The 15,702-nt window shown below is 44.1% G+C and overlaps 2 protein-coding genes across 5 annotated transcripts in view; one reads left to right on the top strand and one right to left on the bottom strand.

The window, feature by feature from the left end:
• LOC127578273 (NADH-cytochrome b5 reductase 3-like) overlaps positions 1 to 13,376 on the top strand; it is a 644,669-nt gene extending 631,293 nt beyond the window's left edge. Inside the window, exon 10 of the transcript XR_007957506.1 lies at positions 13,322 to 13,376. The gene's annotated coding sequence lies outside the window, so the exon portion shown is untranslated. The remainder of the gene's footprint in view (positions 1 to 13,321) is intronic.
• Positions 1 to 15,702, bottom strand: part of utp20 (UTP20 small subunit processome component) — a 124,980-nt gene that overhangs the window by 80,468 nt on the left and 28,810 nt on the right. For all 4 annotated transcript variants that reach the window (XM_052030063.1, XM_052030064.1, XM_052030066.1 and 1 more), the window contains 10 exons: positions 14,505 to 14,692; positions 11,812 to 11,940; positions 10,903 to 10,994; positions 8,430 to 8,535; positions 7,924 to 8,074; positions 5,957 to 6,019; positions 4,708 to 4,863; positions 2,838 to 2,914; positions 1,107 to 1,186; positions 115 to 358 (listed from right to left, as the gene is read on the bottom strand). In XM_052030063.1, the coding sequence (XP_051886023.1) occupies positions 115 to 358; positions 1,107 to 1,186; positions 2,838 to 2,914; positions 4,708 to 4,863; positions 5,957 to 6,019; positions 7,924 to 8,074; positions 8,430 to 8,535; positions 10,903 to 10,994; positions 11,812 to 11,940; positions 14,505 to 14,692 (1,286 nt within the window). The remainder of the gene's footprint in view (positions 1 to 114; positions 359 to 1,106; positions 1,187 to 2,837; positions 2,915 to 4,707; positions 4,864 to 5,956; positions 6,020 to 7,923; positions 8,075 to 8,429; positions 8,536 to 10,902; positions 10,995 to 11,811; positions 11,941 to 14,504; positions 14,693 to 15,702) is intronic.

Below are 15,702 nucleotides of genomic sequence, written 5' to 3'. Positions count from 1 at the left end.
ACAACTGGAATACTCGTAATCCTTACTGATGGCATTTACAGGACAATCCAACCAGCACTACGCTAGATCTACCAATGTGTGTAAACCAAGCCCTTCATCCCGATCCTGACTTACTTAATAAATCTGAGAAGTAAAGGTGAGAGCTCCTTTGACCGAGGTTCCACCCTGTCGGCAAAACTGCACATGGCTTTCCAAAGCAAGAACCGGAAGTTGGTGTGATCCGTTCTTTCACTGGACTTAGTTGCCAAGTGGAGTTGACTTTGGTATAATCCTTTCACGTGACGTGTTGAAAGGTTCTCAGAGTTTGGGGTAACCCTCACCTTCGGCTCCTCCTCCAATTCACGGTTCAATTCTTTTTCTTTAAAGAAAGAGAAGCAACATATTCATATTAAATAAATTTGTATTTGAATAATGAAAACTGAATCAATAGTTAGTACCTAGAAGAACATACGATAAGTTATAAAATCAGATCTATGCCCTTCAAAGTTATACACCCCTATGAGATCCGTCCTCAGCCTCCTCCACTCCAAGGTAAACAAACCCAACACAGGGCACAGACTAGAAGGGCCTAATGGCCTGTTTTCTGTGCTCTAGTGTTCTATGGTCCTAACCTAATCAGCCTCTCCTCATAACTGAAGCTCCTCTGCACCCTCTCCAGTGCAATCATATCCTTGCTGGAGTGTGGTGATCACAACTGCACACAGTATACCAGCTGTGATCTAACCAATGTTCTATAAAGATATACCATAACCTGCTTTTATATTCTATGTATGGCTAGTGAAGGCCAGTGTCCCACATCCCTGATAATATTTGCTCTTGGAGAAGTGGGCGTGGATTTCCAGGATAATACACAGATCTCAAAGGTAAAAGACAAAGGGATTTTACTTGAATTTTCAAGGTACTTAGGGAATTTGTAAGGACAAACAATGTACATATGCTTCCATTAGCTAAGTAGTGAACACAATTCAAGAGCGCTTTGGTACATCCTGAGGTTGTGAAAGAAGCGATGTGCTCCTTATAAAACACCAATCCCAGTTCTCAGAGCCAACTTTGAGCGAGATCCTAAATGTAACAAACAATCTGAAAACCTGGAACCTTTTGCTTACCGGCAAGAGCAGCTGCCCGGTCAAGATGTTCGTAGTAAATACGCCAGAACGTTTTATTCTCCATTCCGTAAGCATGAGAACTGGAAGAAAACAGCACTAAATATTTAAAGATTTATAGTGATCTGCATTAATATCCAGAATGTAAATATAACACACCCGGTCAATACCAAACACTCAGTGGCTCCACCCTAACTATTTGCTTCATCTTTAAGATCCCGACATCCAGAACCTTGCCAACACCACTCCTGCCGCTGAAACCCCCACCATTGCCTTTTACCTCCTGACGTTACAGTCCGAATGCATTCACTGCTCAGTTTACAAAAGGTCACCCAAACCTGGTGCACACATCCTAACTTGCGTCAAGTCCTGTACACCTATCATCCTGTTGACCTACCGCTGATTCCTAGTTAACCAGCACCTAGACTTTAAACCTCTTATTAAACCAGTGACCATTGTGTTGAATGCTCATTGTCCTGCAACATTAACTCGGTTTCTCTCTCCACAGATGTTGTCTGAGTACTTTCAGCACCCATGTTCCCACTGGTTTACAAACCACTCAGCAATTTGTGCCTTCCCTTCCTCCTTTGCCCTACAACACTGACACAGCAGTGCTTCATCCAGTTCCAGCCTTCTGCTCATCCACAACATTAATCACTCCACTATAGGCAGCCATGCCTCCAGCTTTCTGGCCCTAAGTTCTGGAACTCGTACATTAAACTTTTCTGACTCTCTTTCATCACTTGTTAAACCTTCCCTCTTTGACCAGGTTTCTGGTCACTAATACCCTAATTCCATCTCCAAAACTACCATGCCTTCTAACTCTTCCTTGTGGTCTGATGTCAATCTTTGTTAACATTTCGGTGCAACACCTTGGGATGTTTTGTGTGTTAAACATACTACATAAATGCAAGTAATTGATGTACTTTAGCAGTTAGCGTAACGCTATTACAGCACCAGTGACCCGGGTTCAGTTCCAGCTGCTGTCTGTAAGGAGTTTGTACGTTCTCCCCATGTCTGAGTGGGTTTCCTCCGGGTGCTCCGGTTTCCTCCCCCATTCCAAAGACGTACAGGTTAGGAAGTTGTGGGCATGCTATGTTGGCGCCGGAAGCGTGGCGATACTTGCGGGCTGCCCCCAGAACACTCTACGCAAAAGATGTATTTCACTGTGTTTCGATGTACATGTGACTAATAAAGAAATCTCATCTTATCTTAAGCAATCTTCAAAACATACACAGTCACAGAGAGACACAACAGGGACAGAGGCCCTTTGACCCACTGAGTCCTCACTGACAATCAAGCATCCATTTTTACACTAGTCCTACCCTAACCTATATTATTCTCCCCACATGCCCCATAATTTCCCTCCATTTCTACCAATCATTTACAAACTAAGGATAATCTTCAGCAGCCAATTAACCTACCAGCCCACAAATTTTTGGGATGTGGGATAAACCCAGAGCAAACCAATGTGGTTCAAAGGGAAAACATGCAAACTGCACGCAGGCAGCAGCAGAGATCAGGACGAAACCTGGGTCACTGGAGCTGCGAGGCTCATATCTGTAAAACCATTTTTTTCTCCTAATTCTCAGTTTTTATTCTTATTCGCAGACTGGATATAATGTTTAATTTTTACTAAACATAAAACTCTTGAGATTAACATCTGTTCTGTTTTATTCTATTGATTAAGGAGTTTCCTTCAATCCCAAAATTCCTAATTCATGCCATACTTACGTAATAAGCTCTAACACAGGATCCCACAGTGGGCTGAAGTTTTTATAAAGCATTCCTATCAGATACTGAAGAGGAACCTGGAAAAGTGGACACAGCTGTAAACAGAGCACTCTGCAATCAATTCAGCCACAAACACCCATAAAGTATCAACCGGGACAAGATCAAATCAACTTCATGATCAACAAAAGCAGTAAACTAACTGTAAATGAGAATCAGAAAGCTGGAGATGCTGGAAGTATGATCTTACTTACACTCAGGTTCCCACTTAGCTTTGTGTTGTTGACAAACTTGGGGGTAGTAGGTTTAATTTCTTCATCAAAATCATTAATATATCATGAGTAGCTGGGTTCCATGCACCGAACTCTGTGGTCCCTCACTAGACACTGCCTGCCACTTAGAAAAGGACCTGTCTTTTGCTGCTCTGCTTCTTGTCTGTCAACCAGCTCTTTATCCATGCCGGTGCAATTACCCAATCCCACATACTTTAATTTTGCACACTAACCTCTTGTGGGACCTTGTTGAAAGCCTTGTGAAAGTCAAAATTACACCACATCTACTTATTCTCTCCTAACCTCTCACTCCTTACACCTTCAAAACTCCAGTAAATTTGTCAAGCATGACCTCTCCCTCGCAGTTCCACTCTGACTTTAAGCCATCCTGCCATGGCTTTCCAAATACTCTGCTATTAAATCTTTAAGAATTAATAATAACATCTACAATCTCCTATTTTCTCTCCCCCAACCCCCTTCCTTAAATAGCAGAGTTACATCAGTTAACCTCCAAACCATGGCAACTGATCCAGAGTAAAGAATGTTGGAAAATGACCACCAATGTGCGCACTATTTCTGGGGCCACTTCCTTAAGTATTCTGGGATGCAGAGTATTGGGTCTGGGGAGTTTATCATCCCATCAATTCCTCTCGCACCATTTATCTACTAATACTGACTTCCTTCAGTTGCTCCCTCCCACTAGATCCTAGGTTCCCCAAGATTTCTGGGTATTTGAGTCATCCATTGTGAAGACAGACCTGAAGGATTTGCTCAGTTGGTCTGCCATTTTTGGTCCTCATTATAAATCCCTGTTTCTGACAGGAAGGGTTCTACATTTGTCCAATAATATTTCTCTCTTCACAGGTTTATAGAAGCTTTTACAATAACATTTTATATTCCCTGCAAACATACCCTCATCATTTAGCCCTTCCTTGGTACTCCTTTGTCGAGTTCTAAACTGTTCCCAATCATCAGATTTGACACTTTTGCATCAATTGATGTGTCTTCTCCCTAGATCTATTGCTATCCCTGACTTCCCTATCCAGCCATGGTAAGGACACCCTTCTTATTTTACTTTTGTACCCAGCAAGAATAAATAGCTATTGTAGTTCATCCACAAGCTCCTTGAAGTAACATTCCCAAATCTATCCTAGCTAACTCTTGCCTTGTAGCATCAAAGTTTCCTTCTAGACCCAAGTCGCAGAATCAACTATGTCACCCTCCATCAAGATGAAGAATTCTATCATATTTTGGTGGCGCCCACACAAGGGGCCTTGCACAACAAGATTATCCTTTATTACTACACAATGCCTAGTCCAGGATGGTCTGCTCTCTCGTTAGTTCCTCGACTTATTGGTCCAGAAAACCATCCTGCATATACTCCCTCCATGTCATTGTGACTAACTTGGTTAACTCAATCTATATGGAGATTAAAGTCACCACAATTATTGCATGTGTCTCTAATTTGAACCCTCATTCATTAACCAAAGCAGAAGCCAATATTATTTTACAAGGCACCATTGGTACATTGCTGCTTAGCTGCTTAGTCCCTTCTGTACAATTATGGATTCTGAAACACACAAGAACCAACCCACACCTACCTCATGATATGGCCCTTCAGGTATGCAGAGCTGTACCAAATCATGTCGCAGCTTACTCAAGTGCAACAATTTCTCTCTGTAATCGTGAACAGTTGCAGGGACCAGTTCAGCTTGGAGCAAGGTGGCAAACACGGACTGACGATCTCCATCATCATCCTACACAAATAGAAATATGTTACTTTGATGGTAATTATCCGTGATTAAAACATTCCTGTCTAACGTTCAGCTTTACAAAACCTTACACACTGATTAGACTGCACATGGAGTATTGTGTGCAGCTCTGGTCAGTGATCACACTGCAGAGGGGATTTACCCAGATGGTGCCTGGATTTGTGGGGAGACTGGATAAGGCTGGGCTTGTTTTCTCTGGAGTGAAGGAGGATGACCTTATAGAGATTATGACAGAATAGACAGGGTAAATATTTTTTTCCATGAGGTATCAAAAACAAGAGAGCATAGGTCTACGGTGAGAGGAAGAAGTTTTAAAGACGACAGGACTAGTGTTTCTTCCCCCCCCACCCCCCAGAGTGGCTGACATCTAGAACCCACTGCCAGAGGAGATGGTGGAATCAGACGCAATCACTACGTTTAAGAGGTAGTGAGAGTTAAATGAGCAAGGCATCGAGGGATGTGGTCTTAGTGTGGGCAAATGGGATTCGTACAGATAGGCAACAAGATTGGCATGGACACAGTGGTCTATAGGGCCTGTGTCTGTGCTGTGTGACTTTATGACTATCAGTTTTTCTCCTTTATAAATTTCTGCGCCCACAGTTATCAGAAACAATGTCAGTGTGAACACGCCTTGCTGCTTTTGCAGCTTCCAGCAGCAGTGCTATCTCAGACATGTTTACACCGGTATTTCCACTGCAGACATGACTCGAGAACGATAGGATGATGTTTTTAAAATGGATCTGTCCTTCACATTCCCAATGATGTCCAGACCTGCAGAAGCCCAGCTCTTCAATGATTCTCTTAAGTACTGCCTCATGTCCCTTACTCAAGCTCAGCACACACTCTGTCCATGTCAGCAGCAGTCTATTAATGATAAAACAGAGTTCTGTGACCAAGTACTTTTTCCAGTTATCACCAAGCCTGAACGAAAAGTAGTCTTGTGATGGTAGAGCAAAGGTTCACCAGATTAATTCCTGGATTGGCACATTTGTCATACGAGGAGAGGTTAATCAGACTGGACAGTACCACTTGTGATCTCCATGGTAGTCACGGGGCACAAATGCAGTGAATCACTTACCTCTATTCTATTTGGCAGTTTCACTTCAAAATGATTCAGAATCCTCAGTGTCAGGAGCCGTACCTACACAGAGAAAAGAAAGGTTTGTGGAATGACAGCGGACACAGTGGGCAGAATCATGCAGGAGGATTTGAAGAATTTGTTCCAAAATAAAACAATAATTGTGTATATGGATCAAGAATTCCTGACTGATTAGAGCAAGCTACCAGAGTTTACTAGAATAAGAACAGAAGATGCTCTCTCCATAGACACTGCCTGACCTGCTGAGTTTTTTTCCCCATCATTTTCTGTTTTTGCTTCAGGTTTCCAGCATCTACAGTTTTTTTTGATTTTCACCTCCTTAGACAACATCTGCCAAACCTACCAACTCTACCAGTAGAAGGACAAGGGTAGCAAAATCACGGGGAACACCACCCCACGAAAGTTGCCCTCTAAGTCACACACCATCCTGACTTGGAAACATATTGCCATTCCTTCACCGTCACTGGGTCAAAGTCCTGGAACTCTCTCCCTAACAGCATTGTAGATACACCCACACTTCAAGGGTTGCAGCAGTTCAAGAAGGCAGCTCACCACCACCTTCTCAAGGGCAACTAGGGATGGGCAATTAAACGCTGGCTCAGCCTGCAAAGCCCACATCCCCTTCAATGAATAAAACAAAGCGTGTTTGCTGATTGATTGGGCCCTCTGCTGTTCACAACTTTGAAATGTCACACTGTCACATCATCAAGTTTGTGAAGTTGGGAAAGGTGAGCTGTGAGGAGGACAGAGTGTGCCAAAGGACCCTGACAGATAAAGCCAAGAAGCTGGCAGGTGGGACACAGCATGAGAGGAAGGTGAGGCTTGGCCCTTTGATAGGAAGAACAGAAGAGTATTCTTTAAGTGGTGAGAAACTAGTAAACATTTTAGACTGTGAAAACCAAAACAAAATCAAAAAATTTCAGATGCTGAAAATCTGAAACAAAATCAAAAATGCCAGAAAATCTCAGCAGATCAGGCAGCATCTATGGAAGGAGAAACAGTCAACATTTCGGATTCGTGACCCTTTGTCAGAACATTGGGTAGAGCTGGTCTATTCATGCAGGAAGTACCCATCCTCCTATAGCAAGGAAGAGAAGAGGCATGCTGGCTTTTTACTCAGGGGTAGAGTCCAAAATATGGAGCTCTTGCTGAGACTATACAAGGTTCAGTGAGACCACAGTTGGGAGTACCTTGTGGAGTACTGGTCTCTGCAGTTGAGGAAGGATAAACTGACAAGAGTAGATTTATGAAGAGTGATTGAGAAAGCTTAGCCTACCATCACTGCAGTTTTGGAAGGATGAGAATTGATCTCAATTTTAAAAAATGTGACCGAGCTAAGATGTCAAGAATCCAGAACTAGAGGCTGTCATAAGAGCATGTCATATGTTGTGTCTGTCCTGCCACTCAGCAAGGTCACAGCTGATTCTGTGCCTCCAATTCACTTTCCTGTCTGATCCCCAAATTCCTTTAAGTGTTCAAAAATGTATCAATGTCAGCCTTGAATAAACTCAATGACAGAGGTTCCACAGACCCCTTGGGCACTAACTTTAGAGGATTTACAGCTAGGTGTAAATAAATTTCTCATCCCAGTCTGAAAAGGCTTATCCTGAGGCTGCACCCACTGATTCAAGACTCTCCAGCAAAGGGAAACAACTTCTCAGCATCTAGCCTATCAATCCACAACAGAATCTTATGTATTTCAATAGGCAGCTTATTCCAAATACACACCACCCTTTGCCTGAAGCAGCTGCCCAATGTCCCTTTTAAATCTCTCACCTCTGATCTTAAACTTATGCCCTCCTGTTTTTAGCACCCGCTCCCTGGGAAAAAAGATTCAATTCCTGCTGAACATCCTATTCATTGGACAACATTCCCACCAAGAATCAATCTAATGAATCTACAATGCACTGCAATATTGAAATTCCAGAGTAAAAGTTTTAAGTTACCTTTGAAATGCTTGCTGAAAGATTCGGTCGCAGTTCCTTGTACAGATCAAGCAGCATGTCCTGTGAAACCAAGTCTTTACAGCCACATAACGTTAACCGAGTATAGTACAGGTCGCCCAGCAAGAGCGTAGAGACGTCTGCCGGTGAGTTTCTAAATTGCCAAAAGCACAATGGAGGAAAGTGAGCAGCAGATCTGTCAAATCCATCAGGTGACTAAACAGATCCTTAGTACATTTCAGCACAACTTCTTGCTACCTCAATCCTATGTAGCTCCAGCCCATGATTACTGGCAGTCCTTCAGTGTCCACTATTTTGTCTGCATTTAATGGATAAATTCAAATTCTACAAATATTTCATTCATCTCTGGACAGCAGAGGTTGAACATGGAAACACTGATGATCAAACAAACTCATTAATAACTGTACTAGACTGCTCTGTAATTCCCACTTCTTGGATGTACAGATGAAGCTTTCAAGCCCTAATACAGAAGCTATGAAAGTACTTACTTCATCAAGTTCCTTACACGCTCTGCAGGCAGAAAGTTGAGAATTTCCAAAGACTCTGTGAGACTGAGAAGTGTGCTGACTGTTTGACAGGCAACATACCTCCATCCTGGTGAAAGAAAAATCATAGCAACATCATGGGGAATTTAATCCAGATAAATGTGTATTGTATTTTTGGACATCACAAGGTCACAAGACAAGAGAACAGAAGTAGGCCATTCGGCCCATCGAGTCTGCTCCAAGGAAAAGGGAAAAAAGAAAAAGAAAGGAGAAATTGTGGGGGGGAGGGGGGGCGCGCAAAAAAAAAAACAAACCAGGGTAGGACTTATACAGTGAATGGCAGGGCCCTGGGGAACATTATGGAACAGGGGGACATAGGAGCGCAAGTGCATAGTTCACTGAAAGCAGCATGACAGGTAGACAGGGTGGTGAAGAAGGTATTTGGCACACTGGCCTTCATCAGTCAGGGCACCGAGTATAGGAGTTAGGAACTTACACTGTAGTTATATAAGACGTTGGTGAGGATGTTTTTGGAGTATTGCGCACAGTATTGGTCACCCTGCTATAGGGAAGATGCTATTAAACTAGAAAGAGCGAAGAAAAGATTTACCACCATGTTGCCTGGACTTGGGGGCCTGAGCTACAAGGAGAGGTTGCGTAGACTAGGACTTTATTCCCTGGAACGTAGGAGATTGAGGGGTGACTTGATAGAGGTATATAAGTGGTATGGTAGTGTAGGGGCAGGCACGGTAGTGTAGCACTTAGTGTAACGCTATTACAGCGCCAGTGACCCGGGTTCAATTTCCGCCGCTGTCTGTAAGGAGTTTGTACGTGTCTCTGCGTGGGTTTCCTCCGGGTGCTCCGGTTTCCTCCCACATTCCAAAGACGTATGGGTTAGGAAGTTGTGGGCACGCTATGTTGGCGCCAGAAGCGTGGCAACACTTGCGGGCTGCCCCCAGAACACTCTACACAAAAAGATGCATTTCACTGTGTGTTTCTACGTACATGTGACTAAAAAAGATATCTTAAAGATCATGAGGGCATAGACAGGGCGAAAGCACATCCTTTCCCAAGGAGGGGTTACTAAAAACAAGAGGGCATAGGTTTAAGATCAGAAGCGAGAGATTTAAAAGGGACATCAGGGACAGCTTCTTCACACAAAGGGTGGTGCGTATTTGGAATGAGCTGCCAGAAATAGTGGTTGAGGCAGGCACATTAGCAACATTTGAAAGTTATCTAGATAAGTACATGGATAGGAGAGGTTTCAAGGGCTATGAGCCAAATGCCGGCAGATGAAACTAGCTTGCTGGGCAACACAGTTGGCATGGACCAGTTGGGCCGAAGGGCCTGTTTCTGTGCTGCATGACTCTGTGACTCTAAAGAATGGACACAGTGAGCAGAGAGGAAGGACTTTGGGCTCATCCAAAAACAGCCACCAGAGTCATCACAGTCTTGCATCAACAGTTTTTCCAAAGGTTTTGCCTCTGATCCACTGCTAAACTGTTGATCGTTCCCTCACTGAATTAGAACTTCAACATCAGTTTCCAGCGAAGTGGAGAGAGCATAAAATGGGGGTAGAGAGGCCAGAGCTCGAGATGGAGAGAGTAAAACAGGTGGAATGGGTGAATAAGAGAAGACAATGGGAAGAGGGCAAGGGGTAATCTGCAGTTATATAGCAACTTTTACAATTGTTAGGGATTATTCTGGAGTTATGAAATTATGGACAGCATAACATTGGATTGATTAAAATGAGAACCAGTCTTCAGGAACTAAAATCTGTTCACAATTTAACTTTAACATGCTTTGGGGTCATTGAAACCAATCATTGGGTGTGGGACATTCCGATTCTGTCCCATTGAAACTCTGCAGGGGAAGACTATGAAATGTTCATGTTAATTGGTGCTCATTGAAAACATTAGGTGAGATCAGGGAACGCAGTAAGTGGCCATCTCCTGTATTAGCGCGATGTATTTCCCTGCCACTTAATGCATAGGTCTGTTTTGTCACTTAATATTCTGGCCAGTTGTATATTCATGGAGCCATCCCTCAACACTGTAACAGAGGGTGTCTGCAGTTTGTGCACAGAAGGTTTTGGAACAGACACCAGTACTGAATATTCAAAGAGGTTCTGCTAGTTGGGATGTGCTACCATTGTAAATATGTAATTCTGCAAAGTTACTTGACTATATTCCAAATGTTAAAGTTAAGTAGGTGATCATAGCTACTGAGACTGTAGTTAATAGTTTATTGTTGTAAACAGTATAAAAACATTGTCAGGAGAGTGAGATTCTCTTAGACTCTCTCTCTCTCTCTCTCTCCCCAGAAGATCTGCTGTGTGAAGAAAGACTTCTGTATCTCCCAGTTGCAGCTTCCGTGAGCCAGTTTAGTCAGTCACAACAACAATCTCATGATTTCCCAAAATAATTGTATGAAACCCATTGCTCCCTACCTTGGCTCATCAGAACAGCACACTGACCTTCGTTAATGGAATCGCTTTGTTCAAGGGCAGTCAGAAGGCGATCAAGAAGCAAGTGAACTGGAGCCAACACTTCTTCCATTTCTAACGGCCTGCATGAAGATTGGAGCGACACGTTGGAGAAGTAAGACCAGATACGTGAAACAAAACAGAAAGAGAACCATGCAGGCTGCATACAATTCACCTCTACTGGACTGGTCTGCTAACTGATTTTAGATGACATCTGGCTTCCATGGTGATTGCACCTCCCCCTTGTGCTATCACCTTGCCCACACCTACAAGGCTGAGCAACAGTCCAAAGAAACAATAGTGCAAATACTCAAATCTGTCTCTCTTCACAAATGCTGCCTAACCGCTTGGGTATTTCCAGCATTTTCTACTTTTATCTTGAGGAACCTCCAATTGGAAGATGATTCAAAATGCCAAAAGCCTGATAAAAGCAACCTTCAGGATAAGATGAGTTGGCTAATACTTCTCCATGGCTGCTTTCCCTAATACGGCATTGCCGGCAGACAGTATTCATTGTTCACTCCTCAATGCCCTTGAGAAGGTGGTGATTGGTCACCTTCTTGATCCACTACGAGCCTTCTGGCGAAGGTGCTGTTGGGGAGGGAGTTCCAGGATTTACATCCAGCTATGATGAAGGATTGTCAATACATACCCAAGTCAGAGTGGTGTGCGACTTGGAGGGGAATCTGCAGGGGGAGGTGCTGATCTGATCAGTTAAGCTGACAAGATGAAACCTACCAGCTGAAATGATCAGACTGACAGTAGAGGAAACGGGTTATCCATGATGACGAAAAGTCACCCCAACTAACTAACCATGGATTTGGACATGGTTCCTCTGTGTGGAGCTGAAGTTCATTAAACTTCATGAGGCTACAGACCAAGATAACCTGAAATTCTCACCTGAGATGGGGAAGTACGATGAGAGCGCCCCAGCAATGTTCAAGATCAGATACCCTGCCATCTTCAGGGAGCCGCAGCAGAGACAGGATATAATCCAAGGCTCCTCTGTTCCCCACTCCAGCACCTGAACTGAAAGAGGTTTACACAGTACTTAGGTGCATGGGAATTGAGTGAAGTAGATCAGTGCTCAGCTTTCCCAGGCTATGAAATTACACTTTATGCTTTTAACTCTTTTCACAGAACGTCTAGTGCAGACACCAGAGACCATTCATATCCCACCCAAGTTACCTCCCAACCCATCTACTCCAACTCAGTTTCAGCAGAATCCTTCAATTCTCTTTTTACTCACAGAATTGCACGACTTCCTTTCACTTCGACCAGAAGAAAGACCATAAGATACAGGGGCAGAATTGGACCATTCGGCCCATCATGTCTGCTCCGCCACTTATACATGGCTGATTTTGTTTTCAACCCCATTTTTTGCCTTCTTCCCGTAACCCTTAACCAATCAAAGGGGAGGAGATTTGATGGATCAAAAAACTGGAGATGCTGGAAATCTAAAACAAAAACAGGACATGTTGGAAGCACTCAGCAGGGCAGGACACATCTGTGGAGAGAGAAACTGAGTCAATGTCTGGTGAAGGGTCTCCACACTGAAACATTAACAGTTTTGCTTCCCACAGATGCAGCCTGACCTGCCGAGTGTTTCCAGCATTTTCTACTTTTCTTGTACAAGGTACCAGTTTAAAAAAAGGGGAGGTGAAGCGAAGCTCTTCCTATTAGCAAATGGTTCAAGGATCAGGGGACACGGACTCAAAGTGACAGTCAAAAGGTACGGGGGACATTAGGTCACTTGTACTCTGAGAGCAGTGGTGATCTGCAACTCACTCTCTGTAGGAATGGTGGAAGCAGAATCAACCACGGCCTTTGGAACAGTGAAAGGAAAAGAATGGGCATCGTCAACACGTTACCTTAGACAGCCAGTGTGGATTTGATGGGCCATCAAGCTTCAGTAACTTCCTGAGGTAGGAAGTTCCTCATGAGGAGTTCTCTCATTCCTCTGGTTGACTGATGTGATTAGCTTGTATTTTGGACCCCAGTTATGAATTCTCCCACACACGAGAACAGTCCCTTAGACCCAAACTACTGCAGTTGTGTAAATCATTGGCGAGGCCACACTTGGAGCACTGTGCACAGTTCTGGTCGCCCTGTTATAGGAAAGACGTGGCTAAACTGGAAAGAGCGCAGAGGAGATTTACGAGGATGTTGCCAGGACTTGAGGGCCTGACATATAGGGAGAGGTTGGGCAGGCTGGGACTTTATTCCTTGGAATGTAGGAGACTGAGGGGCGACCTTATAGAAATGTTTAAAATTATGAGAGGCAAAGATAAGGTGGACGGTAACAGTCTTTTCCCCAGGGTAGGGGGAGTCCAAAACTAGGGGGCATAGGTTTAGGGTGAGAGGGGAAAGATTTAAAAGGGACTTGAGGGGCAACTTTTTCACACAGAAGGTGGTGAGTGTATGGAACGAGCTGCCAGAGGAAGTGGGTGAGGCAGGTACAACAGTATCATTTAAGAAGCACTTGGATAGGTACATGGAGGGGCGGGGCTTGGAGGGATATGGGCTGAACGCAGGAAATTGGGAATAGCTGGGTGGGCACCATGGTCGGCATGGACTGGTTGGGCCGAAGGGCCTGTATCCGTGCTGTATTGCTCTATGACTCTACTCATAATTTTCAAAATCACCATCAGGCCACTGCTTGGTTTACTATTTTATAATGGGAAAAAAAACAGCAGTTGCAATCTATTAAATCTTTCCTGAAAGCTGACATCTCAGTCCAGGTAGTTCTATTTGCGCTCAACAGTTTAGCAATAATTTCATAAAATGTGAATTCAGTTCCACTAGAAATAAATCTGACTACCCAATGACTCGACGTTCCCCAGGCACTATATTTAGACTTGCCATTCAATACAGGAAACTGTCTCAAAGGACTTCACAATTGTCAAAATTTGATGCCAAGCCACATAAAAATAGGACCATTGACTAAAAGTTTAACAGAGGCGGTAGGTTTTAGTCTCGAGGAGGGGAAAGAGGTAAAGTAGTCCAACAGTTTGGACTACCCTGGGGAAAAGTCTGTTACCGTCCACCTTACCTATGCCTCTCATAATTGTAAACACTTCTATAAGGTCGCCCCTCATTCTCCTACATTCCAAGGAATAAAAACCCAGCCTGGCCAACCTCTCCCTATAACTCAGGCCCTCGAGTCCTAGCAGCATCCCCATAAATCTTCTCTGCACTTTTTCCAGTTTAACCACGTCTTTCCTATAACAGGGCGACCAAAACTGTGCACAGTGCTCCAAGTGTGGCCTCACCAAGTAGTTTAACTTGACAGGTGAAGTTACAGGTGGGGCAAATGTGGGTTGGTAGAAGCCAGCACTGGAGGGACATCAACTGCAGCCCATCCCTCTTTGTGGGAGCTGCTAATACAGACTGTGGCCTGCCAACACCATAGTAAGTAGATCACTGCCACGGCCTCTCAAAGCTCCAGGGAAAAGACAAAGAGCAAGACAAATGGAAATCTTTTGAAGTAACCGCGCAGACATAGTGAGCTGAATGATTGCCTCCTGTGAATCAATAAGCAGGAAGGAAAGGCAAGTTCTGGCCCAGTTGTGACAACATGGGTCACCACATACCATGTAGACACACGTGTTTGTCCCGTGAAGAGGAGAGGATACTTTTCAAAGGCCATCGATCCATCTGTTGGAGGTTCAGCTTTGGTCAGAATAAGTTTCACCAGAAGTCCCAGAGTCTCCTCCTTGGCCAAAAGGTCACCAGCAGCAAGACTCTCCTCCACATACTGCATCAGGCTCGGCAGAAGGAGCTATAAAACAATGAGCAAACAATTGTTCATCCGGGGGGGCTCCAATTTGCAGGAGTTACTAAATCAAAATACGTGGAAGCTGGAAATCAAAATGGAAATTAAAATTATTAAAAATAGTCAGCAGGCTAGGAGAGAGAAGCAGTGTTGTGTGTCAGATTAACACCCTTCATTAAGAAGGGATTATGATTTATAATATTCCAAGTGTTTACTCTATTAAATGATTTTAGAAAGCCTTGCTATCCATTTTGGTTTAGTGATATAAAATGAAAGTTATGCACAGAAGAGACTGAGGCACAGTGTTACTACCTGCCTCATCAGGTGGGAAATTTGAGCTAGTCCTGTTACTTAGCTGTATATCTAGATTAGAACACACGCACTCAAAACTCAGTGATGTGCTGCTGAAGTGGACACCGTGTAAAGAGGAGCCCTGATCACTGATACCAAATCTCTTTCGGAAAACTCACGACAATCTCACACTCCCCAGGGTCACTGCTATCTGAAGCAACAACAAACTGCAGGAAGAACTCAGCAGGTCAGGCAGCATCTCTGGATGCAAGGGGAGATTCGACATTTTGGTTCAAAACCCTACATCAGGACTGATGTCGGGTCTCCACTCCAAATGCCAACTATTCCTTTGCCTCCACAGATGCTGCTTGACCTGCAGTTTGATTTCGTTGCTCCTGATTCCTGCATCTGCAGTCTCGTGTCTTCACTTCCATCTGAACCCTGGGCTCCTGGTACCGGGGAATGGATTCCAGACATCCTTCCCCAGATCAACCCTCAGTATGGGCGGCTGCCTCTGCCCAAACCACAGGGGAGAAGTTCTGAAGCCTCCCACACTGCAGGCTGTGTTGGGGGCTGCATCAAGAACCTGGAGCCACTCAGCCAGGAAAGGATCTCCTTGACAGAACTACAGGAGCAGCAGGCAGAATCGGACAAGCAGGGTACAACAGGGGCTAATGTTACCTCAGCAGACTCTCTCCAGGACAGACAAAAGTTTAAGTGCAGAG

Source organism: Pristis pectinata, chromosome 15, assembly GCF_009764475.1.
Source record: "Pristis pectinata isolate sPriPec2 chromosome 15, sPriPec2.1.pri, whole genome shotgun sequence".
NCBI classification, from domain to species: domain Eukaryota; kingdom Metazoa; phylum Chordata; class Chondrichthyes; order Rhinopristiformes; family Pristidae; genus Pristis; species Pristis pectinata.
The sequence above is the reverse complement of the archived record's forward strand: the minus strand, read 5'-3'. Positions and strand labels throughout refer to the sequence as shown.